We start from the raw sequence: 17739 nt of genomic DNA on the forward strand, positions 1-17739 counted from the left end.
GAGAGGCCAAAGCCGCACCTAGAAGAACGCTAAAAGGGCGGCTTAGGCTGAGGGGTGAGCCGGGGGAGGTTTCAGTAGCCGGCTCTGTGGCGCAATGGATAGCGCATTGGACTTCTAGCCGATCCTTGGTGTGGTGATTCAAAGGTTGTGGGTTCGAGTCCCACCAGAGTCGAATTTTGGATACCTCCTCCCTCACTTTCATGTGGATATTTTACGGCCTTCAGTACCTTCACAAGTTTCAGAAGATCTGCAGACCAGAGGCTGGAACCTCTGCTTCTGGGATGGCAATAAATGTGACGTCAGGATTTCTGCCTAGGAATCCTTTCTAGCCTTGGTGTGTTGTAAGCAGTTTGACACACCTCGTGGTACAAAGGGCACGGATCTGAAGACCTGTACCTAACTTTGGCCTCGGACCTCTCTGGACCCTGCAGCAAATCAGCTAACTTCTAAGCCTATGACTACATTTGTCATGCCACCTGCTGAGTCCTGGGTCACTGACCAGCTTCCCAGCCCTGTGTGGCACTGAGACCTCTGGAAACTTGATTCCTTGATAATCAAACATGTTGGGCGTCCACAATTACTTTTATCCTGAAATACATCCACTAATTCCTTAGTCCAGGAAGAAGTCCTTAAAGGGGGGGGATGGGCAATTTTCAGGGTCTAGTCAGAGGGCTCAAAAATGAAATGAAGTTTTGGTCTAATAATTACTTGGACCTATTTATTCCAGAGTATAGAGTGCATCCTTTAGGGGGACTTAGGTAAATTAAAGCTCCGTCTCCCTCGTGGGAGGCAGTGTGGTGCAGTGGTGATAGGCATTGGCATCCGACAGACATGGGTCAGCTTCTCAGCCGAGTGTTTGTTCAAAGTCTCCCTTTCGGGGCGCCTGGGTGGCGCAGTCGGTTAAGCGTCCGACTTCAGCCAGGTCACGATCTCGCGGTCCGTGGGTTCGAGCCCCGCGTCGGGCTCTGGGCTGATGGCTCAGAGCCTGGAGCCTGTTTCCGATTCTGTGCTCCCTCTCTCTCTGCCCCTCCCCCGTTCATGCTCTGTCTCTCTCTGTCCCAAAAATAAATAAACGTTGAAAAAAAAAAAATTAAAAAAAAAAAAAAAGTCTCCCTTTCTTTCTTTCTCTCTTTCTTTCTTCCTTCCTTCCTTTCTTCCTCCCTCTCTTTCTCTTTCTTTCTTTCTTAATTTCTTTCTTTCTTTCTTTCTTTCTTTCTTTCTTTCTTTCTTTCTTTTTCTTTCTTTCTTTTCTTTCTTTTCAGATTTTATGTGGCTCCTGGGTGGCTCAGTCAGTTAAGCATCCATCTATTGGTTTCCACTCAAGCCATGATCTCACAGTTCTTGAGATCAAGCCCTGCATCAGGCTCCTTGCAGACAATGCAGAGCCTGCTTGGGATTCTTTCTTCCCCTCCCCTGCTCTCTCTCTCTCTCAAAATAAATAAACCTTAAAAAAAAAAAAAAGATTTTATTTTTGGTAGGCACCTGGGTGGCTCAGTCAGTTAAGTGTCCCAATGTTTTTTAAAAAAAATTTTTAGGGGCGCCTGGGTGGCGCAGTCGGTTAAGCGTCCGACTTCAGCCAGGTCACGATCTCGAGGTGCGTGAGTTCGAGCCCCGCGTCGGGCTCTGGGCTGATGGCTCAGAGCCTGGAGCCTGTTTCCGATTCTGTGTCTCCCTCTCTCTCTGCCCCTCCCCGGTTCATGCTCTGTCTCTCTCTGTCCCAAAAATAAATAAACGTTGAAAAAAAAATTAAAAAAAAAATTTTTTTTAGTGTTTATTTCTTTTTGAGAGAGAGAGAGAGAGACATTGCAAGCAGGGGAGGGGCAGAGAGAGAGGGAACACAGAATCTGAAGCATCCTCCAAGCTCTGAGCTGTCAACACAGAGCCCGATGTGGGGCCGAACACACGAGTCATGAGATCATGACCCGAGCCGAAGTCAGACACCACCCAGGTGTCCCAAGCATCTCGCTCTTGATTTTGGCTTAGGTCATGATCTCAAGGTTCACGAGATGGAGTCCCATGTCAGGCTCTGTGCTGACAGTGTGAGGCCTGCTTGGGATCCTCTATCTCCCTCGCTCTCTGCCCCTTACCTGCTCGTGCTCTCTTTCTCTCTCTCAAAAACAAACAAATAAAAGGTTTTTTTTAAATTTTTATTTATTATTATTTTTAAGTTATTATTTTCATTCCAGTTAGTTAACATATAGTATTCTATTAGTTTCAGGTGTACAATGTAGTGACCCAACACTTCCATACAACACCCGGTGCTCATCACAAGTGCCCTCCTTAATCCCCATCACTTACTTAATCCATCCCCCCACCACCCTCCCCTCTGGTGACCTTCAGTTTGATCTCCATAGTTAAGAGTCTGTTTCTTGCCTTGCCTCTCTCTTTTTTTCCCCTTTGCTCATGTTTTATTTCTTTAAAAAAAAATTTTTTTTAACGTTTATTTATTTTTGAGACAGAGAGAGACAGAGCATGAACGGGGGAGGGGCAGAGAGAGAGGGAGACGCAGAATCGGAAGCAGGCTCCAGGCTCCGAGCCATCAGCCCAGAGTCCAACGCGGGGCTCAAACTCACAGACCGCGAGATCGTGACCTGAGCTGCAGTCAGACGCTTAACCGACTGAGCCACCCAGGCACCCCATGTTTTATTTCTTAAATTCCACATGAAATCATACGGCACTTGTCCTTCTCTGGCTGAATAACTTCACTTAGCATTATACCCGCTAGCTCCACCCATGTCATTGCAAATGGCAAGATGTCATCGTTTTTTATAGTTGAACAACATTCCAGTGTATATATATATACACCACATTGTCCTGATTCGTTCATCAATAGATAGACACTGGGCTGCTTCTGTATTTTGGCTATTGGAAATAATGCTGCTATTAACATAGGGGTGCATGTATCCCTTTAGAATTGGTGTGTTTTCTTATTCTTTAGGTAGGCAAACACCCAGTAGTACAATTGCTAGATCCTAGGGTAGTTCTATTTTTAACTTTTTTGGGAACTTCCATACTGTTTTCCTCAGTGGCTGCACCAGTTTGCATTCCCAAATAAAATAGTTTTTTTAAAGTAATCCCTGCACCCTACATGGGGCTCGAGCCCACAGCCCTGAGATCAAGAGTCGTCACATGCTCCACTGAACTGAACCAGCCAGGCACCCCTCCGCTTCTTTTTTTTTAATGTGTATTTTTGAGAGACAGGGCAGGAGCGGAGGAGGGGCAGGGAGAGAGGGAGACACAGAATCGGAAGCAGGCTCCAGGCTCTGAGCTGCCAGGGCAGAGCCTGACGCGGGGCTCGAACCCACAACCTATGAGATCATGACCTGAGCTGAAGTTGGGAGCCACCCAGGTGCCCCTCCACTTCTTATATATAAAAATGAGGACACACTGCTAGTGCTCACTTCCCAGAACTTGAGTCCGTGTTTGACGTATTTATTATTGTAATTTACAAGCTCACTGACCACAAAGCTCATGTAAAATCTAGACATGTAGATTATCTCTGATTATATCTGCAGGGCTTAGGGAATAACAGAAGCCCGATAAACGTTTGTTGAATGAATGACAGCGAGAGTGAATTGGAGGCTCTGATCTGATCCACACAGGATCCAGGGGTGTAAACACAATCGTGTCCACATCATTTGCTGAGGTCATATACAATGTGGGCAAATGAGAGTTTGCAAGATGGCAGTGGTGACCAGCTCCCTTGTTCTCCTCCCCCTAGCCCGGTCACAATGGTGAGGCCAAGGCAGTACTCCACCAGACCCTGGGCCTGGCCTGTGGGGGAGATGCAAGGGGACATAGAGGGAACGAGACAGACAGCCCGTCTTCAAGTTGCTGACAGTCTAGTTGGATACACCGGCAGGTGGAGATTAGATCACTAAATAGGTTGCCCCTCACCAACTGCTCACCATACCTCTGTCAACACCTACCACACGTTATTATGACTTGTCTTCTTTGCTTTTGAGTCAGATACACCTGGGTTACACTCCCAGTCCCACCTGTGAGGCATTGGGCAAATCACCTCTTCTCACGGAGCCTCGGTCTCTCATTTTCTTTTTAGATTTTAGTAAAAAAAATTTTTTAATGTTTATTTATCTTTGAGAGAGAGAGAGAGAGTGTGTGTGTGTGATCTGGAGAAGAGGCAGAGAGAGGGAGACACAGAATCCAAAGCAGGTTCTGGGTTCTGAGCTGCCAGCACAGAGCCTGACACGGGGTTCGAACTCACAAACCACGAGATCATGACCTGAGCCGAAGTCGGATGCCTAACCAACTGAGCCACCCGGGCGCCCCTTTAGATTTTATTTTTAAACAATCTCTACACCCAACATGGGGCTCAAACCTACAACCCTGAGATCAAGAGTCCCATCCTCTACCGACTGAGCCAGCCAGGTGCCCCCTCAGTGTCCTCATTTATAAAATGGGAATACAGTCATCATGGTCCTTGCCTCCTAGGGGTGGGTAAGGACTCAAGGAAATGGCGCACGTCAAGCTCTCAGCATAGGGCGGGCATGTTGGAGGCCCTTAGCTGCTATAACCACTCAACTCCCAAGAGGGCGGGCGGATGCAGCTATTTCAATCATTGCAGGACCCCCAGCGTTTGGCCAACACTCAGAAGGCATTTGTGAAATAGCTGGAGACCAGGGGGCTTGTGCATCGGGACACATGGACAGGGGAGGACCTTGTGGTGGGAAATGTGATTGGAAGGCCTTTGTGTGCTGGGCTGGGGAGTTTATCTTGGGGGCAGTAAAGAGCCATTGAGGGTTAGGAGGGTAGGAGCTGGGTGCCGTTATTTGTGGGACAGGCTGAGTTTAGGCTGACCTCACAGTGGGCTCCTTTCCACTGACATGGCCCCTGTCTGCCCTGCGTTAGAGAACGAACATCAGCACTTAAACTTCCAGACTTTTCAGGTAAGAGTTAGGACTTGAAGGCAATAAAGGTCCGGAGGGGACTACAGTGGTTTGGCCCCGGCACACAGTGGATGCTCACCTTGTAGATGCTTGGCTGCATTTGGCATCAGGACCTTTGGACTACGTAAGTCCGCCCACCCTGGGTGTGTGCAGAGTAAATGCCTCTGGCTTCGTTGTGTATGTGGTGACTTCAGAGGTCTTGAGGGATCTTCCTGGGACATGACCGCTTCCATTTCCTAAATGTTTACTATGTGCTAACACTACACATGCATAACGGCCCTGTTGTGGGATGGGTGTATACTCTCCCGTTTTACAGGTAGGGAGCCAGAGGCTCAAAGGGGTGACAGGCTGCTGCAAGGGTGCAGTGCCGGTCAGTGGCAGGGCCATGTCTGTCTGTCCTCAGAGCCTGTGCCCCCAAACATGGCTCTGAAGCCAGCTACATATGGCTTTTTTATCAGGCAGAGGGAAAGGGAGCTTTCCCTGAGCTGCCAGAAGGGGACCCAAGACCTGTCTGTTGCAAAACCAGTTCCGTCCCAGCCCAGATGTGTGACTTGAGGACGCTCCCTGGACCCGAGACCCATGGTCTTCACGGTGAAGTGAGGTGGTTGTGGGGACCGAATGTAGTTTTGCACATGCAGGGCTTAGCATCCATGCTTTCCACTATGAAGCAGCAAGCCCCTTATTGTAAATGAACAAATAAGGGGCCCCTGGGTGACTCAGTTGGTTAAGTGTCCAACTTTGGCTCAGGTCATGATCTCAAAGTTTGTGAGTTCAAGCCCCGCATGGGGCTTGCTGCTGTCAGCACAGAGCCCACTTTGGATCCTCTGTCCCTCCTCCTTCTCTCTGCCCCTCCCTTGCTCTCAAAAAAACCAAAAAACAAAAAACAAAAAAACCCCACATGTTGGGGCGCCTGGGTGGCGCAGTCGGTTAAGCGTCCGACTTCAGCCAGGTCACGATCTCGCGGTCCGTGAGTTTGAGCCCCGCGTCGGGCTCTGGGCTGATGGCTCGGAGCCTGGAGCCTGTTTCTGATTCTGTGTCTCCCTCTCTCTCTGCCCCTCCCCCGTTCATGCTCTGTCTCTCTCTGTCCCAAAAATAAATAAACATTGGAAAAAAAAAAAAACAACAAAAAAACCCCCCACATGTTAAAAAATGACATCTTTTCAGAGTGGTTAAGTGCCGGGAAGAAAAGGTGACATAGTGTGGCAAGGGGGAGGGAACCTCTTCAAATGGGTGGTCAGGGAAGGCTTCTCTGAAGAGGTGACATTTGAGCACAAATGTGAATGACAAGTAGTTGGCCATGTAATGACTAGGGGACAGGATGCTATTCCCAAAGGTAGGAAGAAGGGGTGCCTGGGTGGCTCAGTCGGTTAGGTGTCTGACTTCGGCTCAGGTCGTGATCGCATGGTTCCTGAGTTTGAGCCCCCTGTCGGGCTGTCAGCACACAGCCCGTTTCAGATTCTGTGTCCTCCCCCACCCCCGCCCCTCCCCTGCTACCACTGTCTCTCAAAATAAATAAACTTAAAAAAACAAAACAGGGGCGCCTGGGTGGCGCAGTCGGTTAAGCGTCCGACTTCAGCCAGGTCACGATCTCGCGGTCCGTGAGTTCGAGTCCCGCGTCAGGCTCTGGGCTGATGGCTCAGAGCCTGGAGCCTGTTTCAGATTCTGTGTCTCCCTCTCTTTCTGCCCCTCCCCCACTCATGCTCTGTCTCTCTCTGTCCCAAAAATAAATAAAAACGTTGAAAAAAAATAAAAAACAACAAACAAAACAAAACAAACAACAACAAACAGAAGGCCAACATAGTTTATTGAGATGAAGAGTGGAAGTTTCTAGGTAGAAGTTGGCAGAGCCTTATGGGCTGTGGTAAGAACTCAGTAAGTGGTAGCTGTTGCCAGTGTATAACTTATTTCCAATCGTGAGTTGGTGCCACCCTAAGATCTGGAGACCAGACTTCATTCCCAGCTAATTGTGACAGCCAGTGCCCATCTCTTGAATGCTGTAAAGGCCCAGGGCCATTCAGGCACCAGGTGGCTGGAGCAGGTGAACTCCCCAGCTGGGCAGAGAAGGCCATCTGTGAGTCAGGCCTTTCTCCCCCTGACTTGGCACTGTTGACTTTAACTGACCCGGGGGTAAGGGGTGCCTGGACCCTGGAAAGCCATGGAAACATGCTGGGTCTGGAAAGATGGCCTAAGCTGCAAAGAAGGACTAGATATAGAAAGCTCACCCTAATCCTCTCCTCTTTCTGCAGAAATTCAAAGAGCTCAGGACAAGGCTTCCCTCTTGGAAAAGGCCACTGTTCCGAGGTAGGCCTCCAGCCCCCCAGCTCTATCAGCGGGAGCCCTGGACTGGGACTCAGTCGGCACAAGGAAGGCTGAGGCGCTGGTGTGGCAACGTGGGGCCGGTTTTGGAGAGGCCCGTGGTTCCAGACCCAGCTCTGCTCCTACTGCCTCATTAGTAAAATGCAAGCAATAGTATGGCCTTTCTCTTTGGGTTGTTGGGAGGCATCAGTGCAATAATGCATCTCAATTGCTAACGCACAGAGTACGACTGTAAATAAACTGTAACCCTTATTACCAATAGGGAAACTGAGGCATAGGAAACCCAACCAAGGAGGACACGTGGCCTGTGTTCTAGTTATTTCGGGCAATTCCTTGCCCATCCCTGGGCCTTGGTTGTCCTAGCCACACAAAGGGGAGCTGGCTCCCCAAAACTCTCAGTGTTTCTCGTTCTAAAACCCAAGACAGGGTCACTCACTCTTCCGGTGATCCTTTCAACCTGCCTGTCCCCAACTCCTTGGCCCTGACCCAGGGAAAATGTCTGGGTGCCATTCCAAAATGAATCAGCAGCCTCAGAGCTGCCTCCTCACCTGTGATCACAATGAGGATAATTGCCTTCTGTCCCCGGGGCCCTTTCTCTGAAGCCCTCTTCTGAGTGTCACTTCACGAAATCCCCACAGTGACCCTAGGAAGTGGGTGCTGTTTTCATTCCCCTTTTACTGGTGATGAAATGGGCTGACGGGGGGGCCAAGTTCCTCGGCCGGAAAATGATGGAGGAATTGGGAATCTGAGTCCCAGTCTGTCTGACTTTAGACCAAAGGAAACAGGACAAGTAGCTGAAGTTCAGGCTGAAGGGAATGTCTGCCCTTGGTGCTCAAAGGCCCAAGGCTGCTAGAGGAAGAGGTAGATAGTTGGCCTGATGGCAGGCTTTATTCAGACAGCAGACTCACCTGCTCCTTTTCAGGCCTTTGTACCTGGGTATAGCCCTCACTGCTGGAGCAAATCCAGCCTGCCCTCAAAAAACCCTGGATGGCAAAGAGCAGTCCAGAACAGGGGCAGTGAACCTGAGACATCCCGCCCCCACCAGCCTGGATGACTGATTCCCACTCACACATGGTTCTCTTTGGGCAACTCCTGGCTCCCTCCTGGGTGGCCCTCAAGCCACTCAGCAGTGGTTGTAACAAATTATGACAAATGATGTCCAAGGGTCAGTGTTCAAAGAAAAGGAACAAAGGTATGGCAAAAGAGTCTTCTGCCCCCAGGGGTTGAGGGTGGGCAGTACCTCAGGGCCTAGGCCAGGGCCCTGACAAGCATCGGGGGGTCTGTGATGCCCAGCTCCTCCCGTAGAGCCCTCAGGGGCTGCTCCCAGCGCCGCTCGTAGTACAGGTTGAAGACACATGGGGCTCTGCGCCCATTCTGAACTGCCCACGGGATCAGCTCCGAAACCAGCACCTGCAGGCCCCTGTGGGGCAGCAGAGGAAAAAGAAGACATAAGATCCCCAGGGCCAGGCACACTATGTGCCCAGAAGCTGATGCACATTTTCTCAGTTAACCCTCACAAACACCTTGAAAAGAAGGTAGTTATTATCTTCATTAGCAGATGAGGAAACAGAAAGTCAGTGAGGCAAAATCTTGTGCCCAAAGCTACATATTTTGAATATGCTGAAGCCCAGATTTAAATCAGGGTCTACCTAACTCCGGAAACTAACCCTGGATTTGCCACTCCTTCCCACCACCAGCCCCACCCTCGCAAGTCCATTGCTCTGACTCAACACTGAGGCCTGGCCCCAAAGCCCCTAGAGAGTCCTGTGAAACATCCAAACTTCATTCGTTGCCTTGGAGATCCTATGCCAGACCGGTTTCACCTTTTTGCCCCGTTCCTTCTACCCTGGCTTCCTAGAGAACTCTGGGGCTGTTCAGGAAGGTGATATGCTTGTCCCATTTCCTGGAGCCCTGGCTCCTCTGAGTTCTCCCCCAACCCCTTGCCACTTGAGAACTTACTGGGTATGGAGTCGGATCGGTCCAAAGAGAGCACCCAGGATGCACATGGGCAGGCCGGTCTGGACAGCCTCAAACCACTTCACCACGATCTCCCCTGGGGGGCAGGGCGAGGAATGGGGTGGGAGGTGAGAAGGGCCCAGGAGGAGAGGCCATGGTGCTCGTGGCGGAGCAGAGCAAAGCACTGGCTCCTCTTTAATCTCTACCAGGTTAGCTGTGCCCAGTCCTGGTTCCCACTGGGCTTTGGAGCACTTGGCTTGGGTGCAGGAAAGGGCCTGGGGAAGAGCGGAAGAAGATAGGGGCTGGAAAGGAAGCTTGGGGTCAGTGTGCAGAGGACTCTAAAAGCCAGGGTGAGAAGTCCAGGGTGGTTCCTCCAGGCCTCAGGGAGTTGCAGAGGGTTTCAGAGCAGGGAGCCCGGGTCAGCTTAGGAATCGTACAGGCAGTGGTTCACACACACGCCCAAGATGTTCAGAAAGCAGGAAAACGAGGCACTGAACTGGCTAACTGGTGGGTGACAGACCCAGGTGGCCAGGCTGGCTGGAACCTCCCACCTCACTCCACCCCACCCCGCCCATCGCCACTCTCAAGGCAACTGGGGGGGAGCACTCACCCAGCATGTTGGTGGGCATCCCCAGCAGGGTGTGGAGCATGTCGTGTACCTCCCGGTACCGTTGGATCACATATGCTAGTTCCTCATCGTCCACGAATCGGGTGGGTGCTCGGGTGTCTGGGGAGACCCTCTGACAACAATGACCCTCCCCTGTATCTCTTCCCAACTGTCCCCAAGGCCTAACTGGCCAACCTCTCTTTGACTGTGAACCACTCCCACCAAATTCATACCCACCAAAAATCTCTGAGGAGTTTCTTTTCTTAAAAAAATAAATAAATAAATTTTTTTTTTAAACGTTTATTTACTTTTGAGTGCGAGCCAGGAAGGGGCAGGGAGAGAGAGGGAGACACAGAATCTAAAAGAGTCTCCAGGCTCTGAGCTGTCAGCATAGAGCCCGATGCAGGGCTCGAACTCACGAACTGTGAGATCATGACCTGAGCCGAAGTTAGATGCTTAACCGACTGAGCCACCTAAGTGTTCCCTCTGAGGACAGTTTCTGTCCATACCTGCCAACAGGGGAGTCTGCAGGCAGGGGATATAGTGGCACTGACACCCCCATGGCCTACCCCAACTCACACAGAATGTCTCAGCCTGTTGGAATTTATGGCAAAGAAGCTCCATGGGGTAGGAGGAAGTGGTAGTTGTTTAAGCGGATAGAGTTCCAGGTAAAAGTCCTGGAGGTTTCACAACAACGCGAATATATTTAACACTACTAACTCTCCACTTAGAAATGGTTAAGATGACAACTTTTTTTTTTTTAAATGTTTTATTTTTGAGACACAGAGAAACAGAGCATGAACGGGGGAGGGTCAGAGAGAGAGGGAGACACAGAATCCGAAGCAGGCTCCAGGCTCTAAGCTGTCAGCACAGAGACCGACACGGGGCTCAAACTCACAGACCGTGATATCATGACCTGAGCCGAACTTGGAAGCTCAACTACCTGAGCCACCCAGGCGCCTGTTTTGTTTTGTTTTTTTTTTTGTTTTGTTTTTTTAAGTAAACTCTACCCCCAACATGGGGCCTGAACTCCTGACCCTGAGATCAAGAATCACATGTTCTTCTGACTGAGCCAGCCAGGCTCCCCTGAGATAGCAACTCTCATGTTATTTCACCTTATGTTAGGTTTAAACCACAATTAGAAATAAAATAGGAAAAGAAGAAGCTTCCAAGACCCCTGATCCTGTTTAAAAAAAAAAGGTTTTATTTTTTCAAGTAATCTCTATACCCAATACGGGGCTTGAATTTACAACCCTGAGATCAAGAGTTGCACACTCTGCTGACTGAACCAGCCAGGTGTCCTGGCCCTGATCCTTCACATAAGCTGCTCCCAGCCTAGGGTACTCTCCCCCTAAACCCTCAGTTTCACCTTGACAATTTCTATCTGTCCTTTATGACTTGCCTTACGTGTTCCTGCTGCAGGGAGGCTGTCTATGACCTCTGACCGATCAGGTCCACGTTATGGTCTCTTGCAGCATCCTGTATCTTGTATTGTGACGTAGTGAGTCTGCCCTTCTTCTAAACCTGGACTTTCCAGTACAGCAGCCACTTACCACATGTGGCCACCAAGCCTTGAAATGTGCTGTAGTGCGTATAAAATACACACTGAGTTTTGAAGACTTGGCATGAAGAGAGCAATGTAAAATCTCAGTAATTTAGAAATATTGATTACATGCTGAAATAATATTTTAGGTCCATTAGGCTAAATATACGGTAATATGCTATTAAAGTTAATTCCACTTGTTTCTTTCTGCTTTTACTGAAGTGGCTAACAGCAAGTTTAAAGCCTCCTATTGGCTTGCGGTCTCTTTCTGTGAACAGTAGGGTAGCAGCCTTTCAGCTGCAGAGGGCTACCGGCTGATTTGCTCGCTGTCGTATCGCCAGGGCCTGGGTGAATAAACGTCTCACGAATACGTGAGTAAAAGGCCAGCTCCAGGCAATTTTCTGACCCCAGGTAGGGATGACAACTGTCCTCTTCTTACCCACCCACCTCCTCAGTCCTCAGCAGCACCCATGCAGAACGGGAACAGTGTGGTGTTCCTGTCCTCAAAGCATGGTGTCAGCCTGTCCAGAGGCCAAAGGATTTGATGTCTTCGTTGCTTTTGGGGTTGCTGGCTGAGTGCCTTGGTCCGCATCTGTGACCTCATTGGGTCCCGGGTCCTAATCTCTTCTTCTTCTTTTTTTTTTTTTTAAAAAAAAATTTTTTTTTTTAATGTTTATTCATTTTTGAGAGACAGAGCTCAAGCAGGGGTAGGGCAGAGAGAGAGGGAGACACAGAATCCAAAGCAGGCTCCAGGCTCTGAGCTGTCAGCACAGCCCTGACACGGGGCTTGAACTCACGAACCATGAGATCACGGCCTGAGCCGAAGTCAGCCGCTTAACTGACTGAACCACCCAGGTGCCCCACTTCTTCTTCTTTTTTTAATGTTTTACTTATTTTTTAGAGTGCAGGAGGAGGAGGGGCAGAGAGAGGGACAGGATCCGAAGCGGGCTCTGCGCTGACAGCAGTGAGCCCAGTGTGGGGCCTGAACTCACGAGCTGCAAGATCATGACCTGAGCTGAAGTTGGATACTTAACCAACTGAGCCACCCAGGTCCCCCTCCTAATTTCTTCTACATGCCGTGTGAAGCTGAAGGCGATCACGGTGACAACTATATTTATCAAGTATCTACTATGTGTCAGCACTGTATGAAGTCCTTTACATATATCATCACACTGCACCCTCATGATCATCTGACGGTAGATATTGTAGCCTCAGAGACAGATAAGAAAAATGGGCTCAGAGAAGTTAAGTAACTTCCCGAAGATTACACAGCTAATCAAGTGGCTGGAACAAAGTCTGTTAGATTCCAAAGCCAGTAGCCTTAACATCCATTATTTATAAACCCTGTTGAGTGCCCTGGCAATTAAACATTAGGTTCCCTTACCTTAGATAAGTGATATGAGGTTCAGAGAGGACAAATGATTTGCTCAGGGCCATAAAGCTGGGAAGAGAGGTATGATCCTAACTTAGGCTACTCTTAACTCCAGAGCCCATGCTCAAAATCTTGACACCACAAGATGACCATACCCTCTACCAATGTCAGCCTCAGGGAGGGTAGCCTCACCTTGAACTTTGATATAAATCTCTGCTGGGACAAAGGTATTCCTTCTCATTCCGTGGGCTGCTGGTGTCAGTGCTCTACAAGTGTCACAATCTCTAGGGCTGTTATCACAACTAGGGCTGAGACTGGGCAGGGTGCCCAGGGAGGCCCTGGCAGTCCCATCCCCTCCACAGCAACAAGATGAAAGGCAGTCTCTCCCTGGGTGGCACCTGGGGAAGGCTACCCTGGTGGGTTTCCCACTGATGAAAGAACTTGAAATCTGAGCAGATGGTAGAAAATGGGGCAGGGGCAAGTGTCAGGAGAGTATGGGGAGCAGATTATTTTCTCAGGGACGATGATCTTCTAGAGTAGTAGGTTCTCAACTGCCTACCAGGGGATATTTGCAACGTCTGGAGACACTGGTGGTTGTCATAACTTAATGGGGTGCTACTGGCATCTACGCGTAGAGGCCAGGGAGGCTGTTCAACATCTTCGAATGCACAGGGCAGCCCCTACAAAGAATTAAGTGGGCCCAAAAGTCCGTAGTGCCAAGGTTCAGAAGCCTAGTTCTAGAGCAACCTGGAGGGCCATTTGACAGAGGTGCTTTGATGGGATGTGTGTATTTTGGGAGGGAGGGGTTGAGACAGGGAAGGTGGCCTAGCTGTATCCTAAGGCCCTTTTATAAATCAGGCCATGGGGCACCTAGGTGGCTCAGTTGGTTGAGCATTAGTCTCTTGGTTTTGGCTCAGGTTGTGATCTCACGGTTTGTGGGATCGAGCCCCACGTTGGGATTCTCTCTCTCCCTCTCTCTCCACCCCTCCCCCGCTCGCTCTCATGCTCTCAAGATAAACATTAAAAAAAAAAAAACAAAAAAAAACCAAATCAGGTCATGTTACTACCCTAGTTGAAACCCTCCATGTCTTCCCATTGCTCCCATTATAAAATACAGACTTCCCATGGCTGGCAGGGTCTGACCTGTCACCCACTGGCTGCCCCCCGACTCTTATGTGGCCGCCTTGGTCAGTTTTCCTGTTCTGAAATACACAGGGCCTTGCACTTGCCAGGCCCTCTGCTCCTCCTCCTCTTCCGAGTCTCCTCAGAGGGGCCTCCTGTGACCTCCCCATCAGACATGGGCCTCCGACCCCGCCTCGTCGTCCTCCATCATGCTGACTGTTGTTCTCCCCATCTGCGAGAATGGAAGCTCCACAACAGCAGGCTCTTTGCCAGTTTTGCTCTCTGTGTCTCAACTACTGAGAACAGTATTGGACATTCTAAGTAGTCAATAACTATTTGACCTGAATTTTTACACAATTTTTTTTCTCTTATTGCTTTACTGTTTTCTTCTCCAAACCAGAATATTAGTATCTCAAGAGCAGGACTTTGTTTAGTTCCCCATTATATCTCCAGCACCCGTAACCATGGATGGCACAGGGCAGATTCTGAACAAATGAGTGAGTTCCTCAGCAGCTGGGACTCTCCCCACCAGCTCCTTTCCTCCTTGCCTGGGGCAGAGTGTGTCACGACTTGTCATACCCTATCTCTAGAACTGGAGGGACACAGTACAGCAGTTGAGAGCATGATCTGGGAATGCCTGGATGGTTCAGTTGGTAGAGCATGTGACTTTTGATCTCAGGGTTGTGAGTTTGAGCTCCACAATGGGTGTAGAGATTACTTAAAATGTTAAAAAAAAAAAAAAAAAAGGTGTGATCTTAAGTATGAATACTGCCTCCATTTATACTGGCTATATGAAATCATCAAGTTGCTTAAGTGCTCTGAGTCTCAGTTTCTTCATCTATTAAAGGGGATAATAATAGGACATACCTGACAAGGCTGCTGGGAGGGTTCAGCAAGACCAGGTATGAGCCTGGCACCTGACATTCAATAAGAGAGTTTGGTTTTGTTTTGTTTTAGTAAGACACTACTAAATACTGGCCAGTATTATCCCTTGGAGATCCTGGCCCATTTGCCTGTCCCATAGAAAATGACAAAGCCTTGGCACAAGGGACAAAAAGCACACCTGGCGGTGGTGGCCACTCAGGACTCCTTCTTCCTCAGGATGTCACTCCCATGCCCTTCTCTGCCCTTCCTGGTGATTGTCAAATGCACAGAAGCTGGAAACTCACATTCACATCTAGGAAACGGAGATACTCTTGGCCAAGTGAGCCCTCAGGCAGACTACGGAGCTTGTCCAGGTCAAGGGTGGACAGTAAGATCCGCGGACGCTCCCTGCAAGGCAGAAGGCAGGACTTAGGTATTAGAAGCGCATCAGCAAAGGCAGGTGAGAGATCCAGTTAGAGTAAGGGTGTGAGAAGTGAAAGGGCAGAGAGCAATAATGGGGCCACAAATCCTACTGCAGGACGATGGCAGGTGCCGAGGAGATTATGACAAGCTAAGGCCATAGTCTCTGCTTATAGGGGCACAATCTCAGGGGCATGTCTCAGATGTAATCAGGGTACTCACAAAGGGCACTGCAGGGCTGGGGGGTTATAGCTAGCTTGTTAGGAGAGCTTAGGGAAGGCAGAGGGCTCTGTGGCTGGAACTGGGCTGAGGCCACTACACTGCACTACCCACGGGTCATCACAGTGTTATGTGAATGGCGCCCATGGAGTTGGGCAGTGCCCAGCCTGGGCAGACATCCATGGCCAGTGCATCAAGAAGACCTCCCCAGAGGAACACAATGTGACCTCAGAGAGATCAGGATCCCCAGAGAATTTCCTCAATCCCGCAAGCAGAGTTGGGACCTACTGTAGGATCTGGGCACCCTCTGGATCCCTCTTCATTTGGTCCCTGAGGACCTTCAGGGCACGGAGTCCTGTGGTCTCCCCTAGAACCGCGACCATGTCTAAAAGAAAAGAAATGGGGACAAATGTAGGACATGATCTTAGGTAAGTTACCAGACCTGATCTGAGCCTGTCTCCTACAGAATAAACTGAAATACAATCTATCTCTTAGGTACAAGGATTTGTTAAATATTTAGCAAATCTCCTTGCACACAGTAAGTGCAAAATACATGTACCTATAATTATTACTATTGTTACCAATGTAATGGGTTGAGAAGGCTCTGGTTAGCACAGTACTCTAAAGAGTTTACCAATCACTTTTACACCCATTATTACAACAGAATATCATGCCTCCATTGATAGGTGCAAGGTTTGGCATCAGAGTGCTAGGTTTGGGTTCAGCTGCAATCTCACTATTTAGGTTAACTTGTGCAAACTGCTTCCAAGCCTCAGGGTCCTAATTTATGAAATGTGGAGAATACCTTTCTTACAAGGTTAACGTGAAAAATCAAGAACACCGTGTACATAGAACACTTACTTACTGCAGTAAACAACCAGAATAAAAGCTCGGTGAGCAGTTAGCATCATCATTTAAAAAAAAAATTTTTTTTAATGTTTATTTTTGACAGAGAGAGAGCGCGCGCGCGCATGAGGGGGGAAGGGGCAGAGAGAGGGAGACACAGAATCTGAAGCAGGCTCCAGGCTCTGAGCCATCAGTACAGAGCCCGACGCGGGGCTCAAACTCATGGACCGTGCGATCACGACCTGGGCCGAAGCCAGACACTCAACCCACTGAGCCACCCAGGTGCCCCAGCATTATCATTTTTATTAGTAGGAGTGATAGTACTTTCCAGAATACTAAGAATCCTGAGAGGGAGGATAAAAGTACTGTAGAACCCCAATATGTTTACATCCAGCAAACACTGGGCATTTGTTGTGTCAAGGCACAAACTAAAATACTGCTGAGGGGTGCCTGGGTGGCTCAGCCCGTTGAGGTATGATTCTTGATCTCTGGGTCGTGAGTTCGAGTCCCATGTTAGGCATAGAGATTACTTAAAAAATGCTGCTGATACAGTGGAATAGGGCAGTCATGGTCTCTGACCTCATAAAGTTTAATTTTTAGTGGGCTGTTACAATTTGACGCATGTTATTATAACAAACAAATCATCTACTTAGTGGAGAGGTTCTCAATGTGGCTGGATAACTGAATCTTCCGGGAAGTAGTTTATTTAAAAACGCAGGCCCTTCTCTCCCCTCCCTTCCCTTCCCCAGGCTTGGCCGGTCCAGACTGAGGTCAGGGTGGGACCCGGGCATCTGCATTTTTGTGAACCTTGCGGGTGATGATGGGGTGCAGCCAGGTTTGGGTACCCCGGCCTAGTTTATTCTCCAGTTACCCCCTAGGAGACGGGTAGAGAGAGGTCGGCACCTGCCCAGGCTTCCCAGGCAAGGGCGTGCGCGGGCAGCCTTACCGTGGCGGTACGGGTCGTAGAGGGCCATTCCGGCCGAGCCCGCGGCCAGCAGAACCTTCTGCAGCGGGGAGGTGGGGATGTGCTCAGGATAGAGCTGGCCGGCGCCATGGCGCGCGCCTCGGGGCAGCACGTCTACAGGCAAAAAAAAAAAAAAAAAAAAAAAAAAGCGCCGCGGTCAGAGGAGCCGGGCGCCCCAGGCCTCCCTCTCGCCTCCGCCACTTACCTGCAGCCCGCCCCCGGTGCCCGGGGGGCGGGCGGAGAGGGCGCAGGGCAGCTCGCAGCAGGGTCGCCATGGCAGCGGGCACCCGCGAGCAGGGCCGGGTGGAAGCCGCAAGCCTTTCCGGGCGCGGAGCGCTCTGAAGGGCGTTTGGAGGGGAAAAATCGTAGTACGGCCAGCAAAGGGTCCTATCGCTAGTATCCGAAGAAAACCCAGACGGCCTGTCCACTACCTACGTCCACTAAAGCAAAACTCTCCCCATGTCGCCTCACTCCCAGAAAGCCTTCCCACGTGAGCCCCGCTGGCATGGACTTCAGCGCCGGCCCCTACTTCCCTCCCCACTGCGCGTTTTCCCCGAGGCCAATAAGAACGAACCTCTTCCGGCTGCGAAACATGGCGGCGCC

General features: G+C 49.9%; 1 protein-coding gene and 1 non-coding gene across 2 annotated transcripts; one reads left to right on the forward strand and one right to left on the reverse strand.

Moving 5' to 3' along the window:
* The first annotated feature begins 80 nt into the window (after positions 1-80).
* On the forward strand, positions 81-172 carry TRNAR-UCU (transfer RNA arginine (anticodon UCU)). The gene is given in 2 exon segments: positions 81-117; positions 137-172. It is a non-coding gene; the product is annotated as a tRNA-Arg (tRNA).
* Positions 173-6692: 6520 nt separating this feature from the next.
* COQ4 (coenzyme Q4) lies at positions 6693-17711 on the reverse strand. The gene is made up of 7 exons (XM_047829225.1): positions 17342-17711; positions 17119-17250; positions 15615-15711; positions 14993-15095; positions 9790-9919; positions 9183-9276; positions 6693-8643 (listed from the first exon to the last, which is right to left on the reverse strand). Exons 1-7 carry the CDS (start codon positions 17409-17411, stop codon positions 8472-8474), a joined length of 798 nt encoding a protein of 265 aa, XP_047685181.1. The 5' UTR covers positions 17412-17711; the 3' UTR covers positions 6693-8471.
* Between the last annotated feature and the right edge of the window lie 28 nt (positions 17712-17739).

Source organism: Prionailurus viverrinus, chromosome D4, assembly GCF_022837055.1.
Source record: "Prionailurus viverrinus isolate Anna chromosome D4, UM_Priviv_1.0, whole genome shotgun sequence".
NCBI lineage: Eukaryota > Metazoa > Chordata > Mammalia > Carnivora > Felidae > Prionailurus > Prionailurus viverrinus.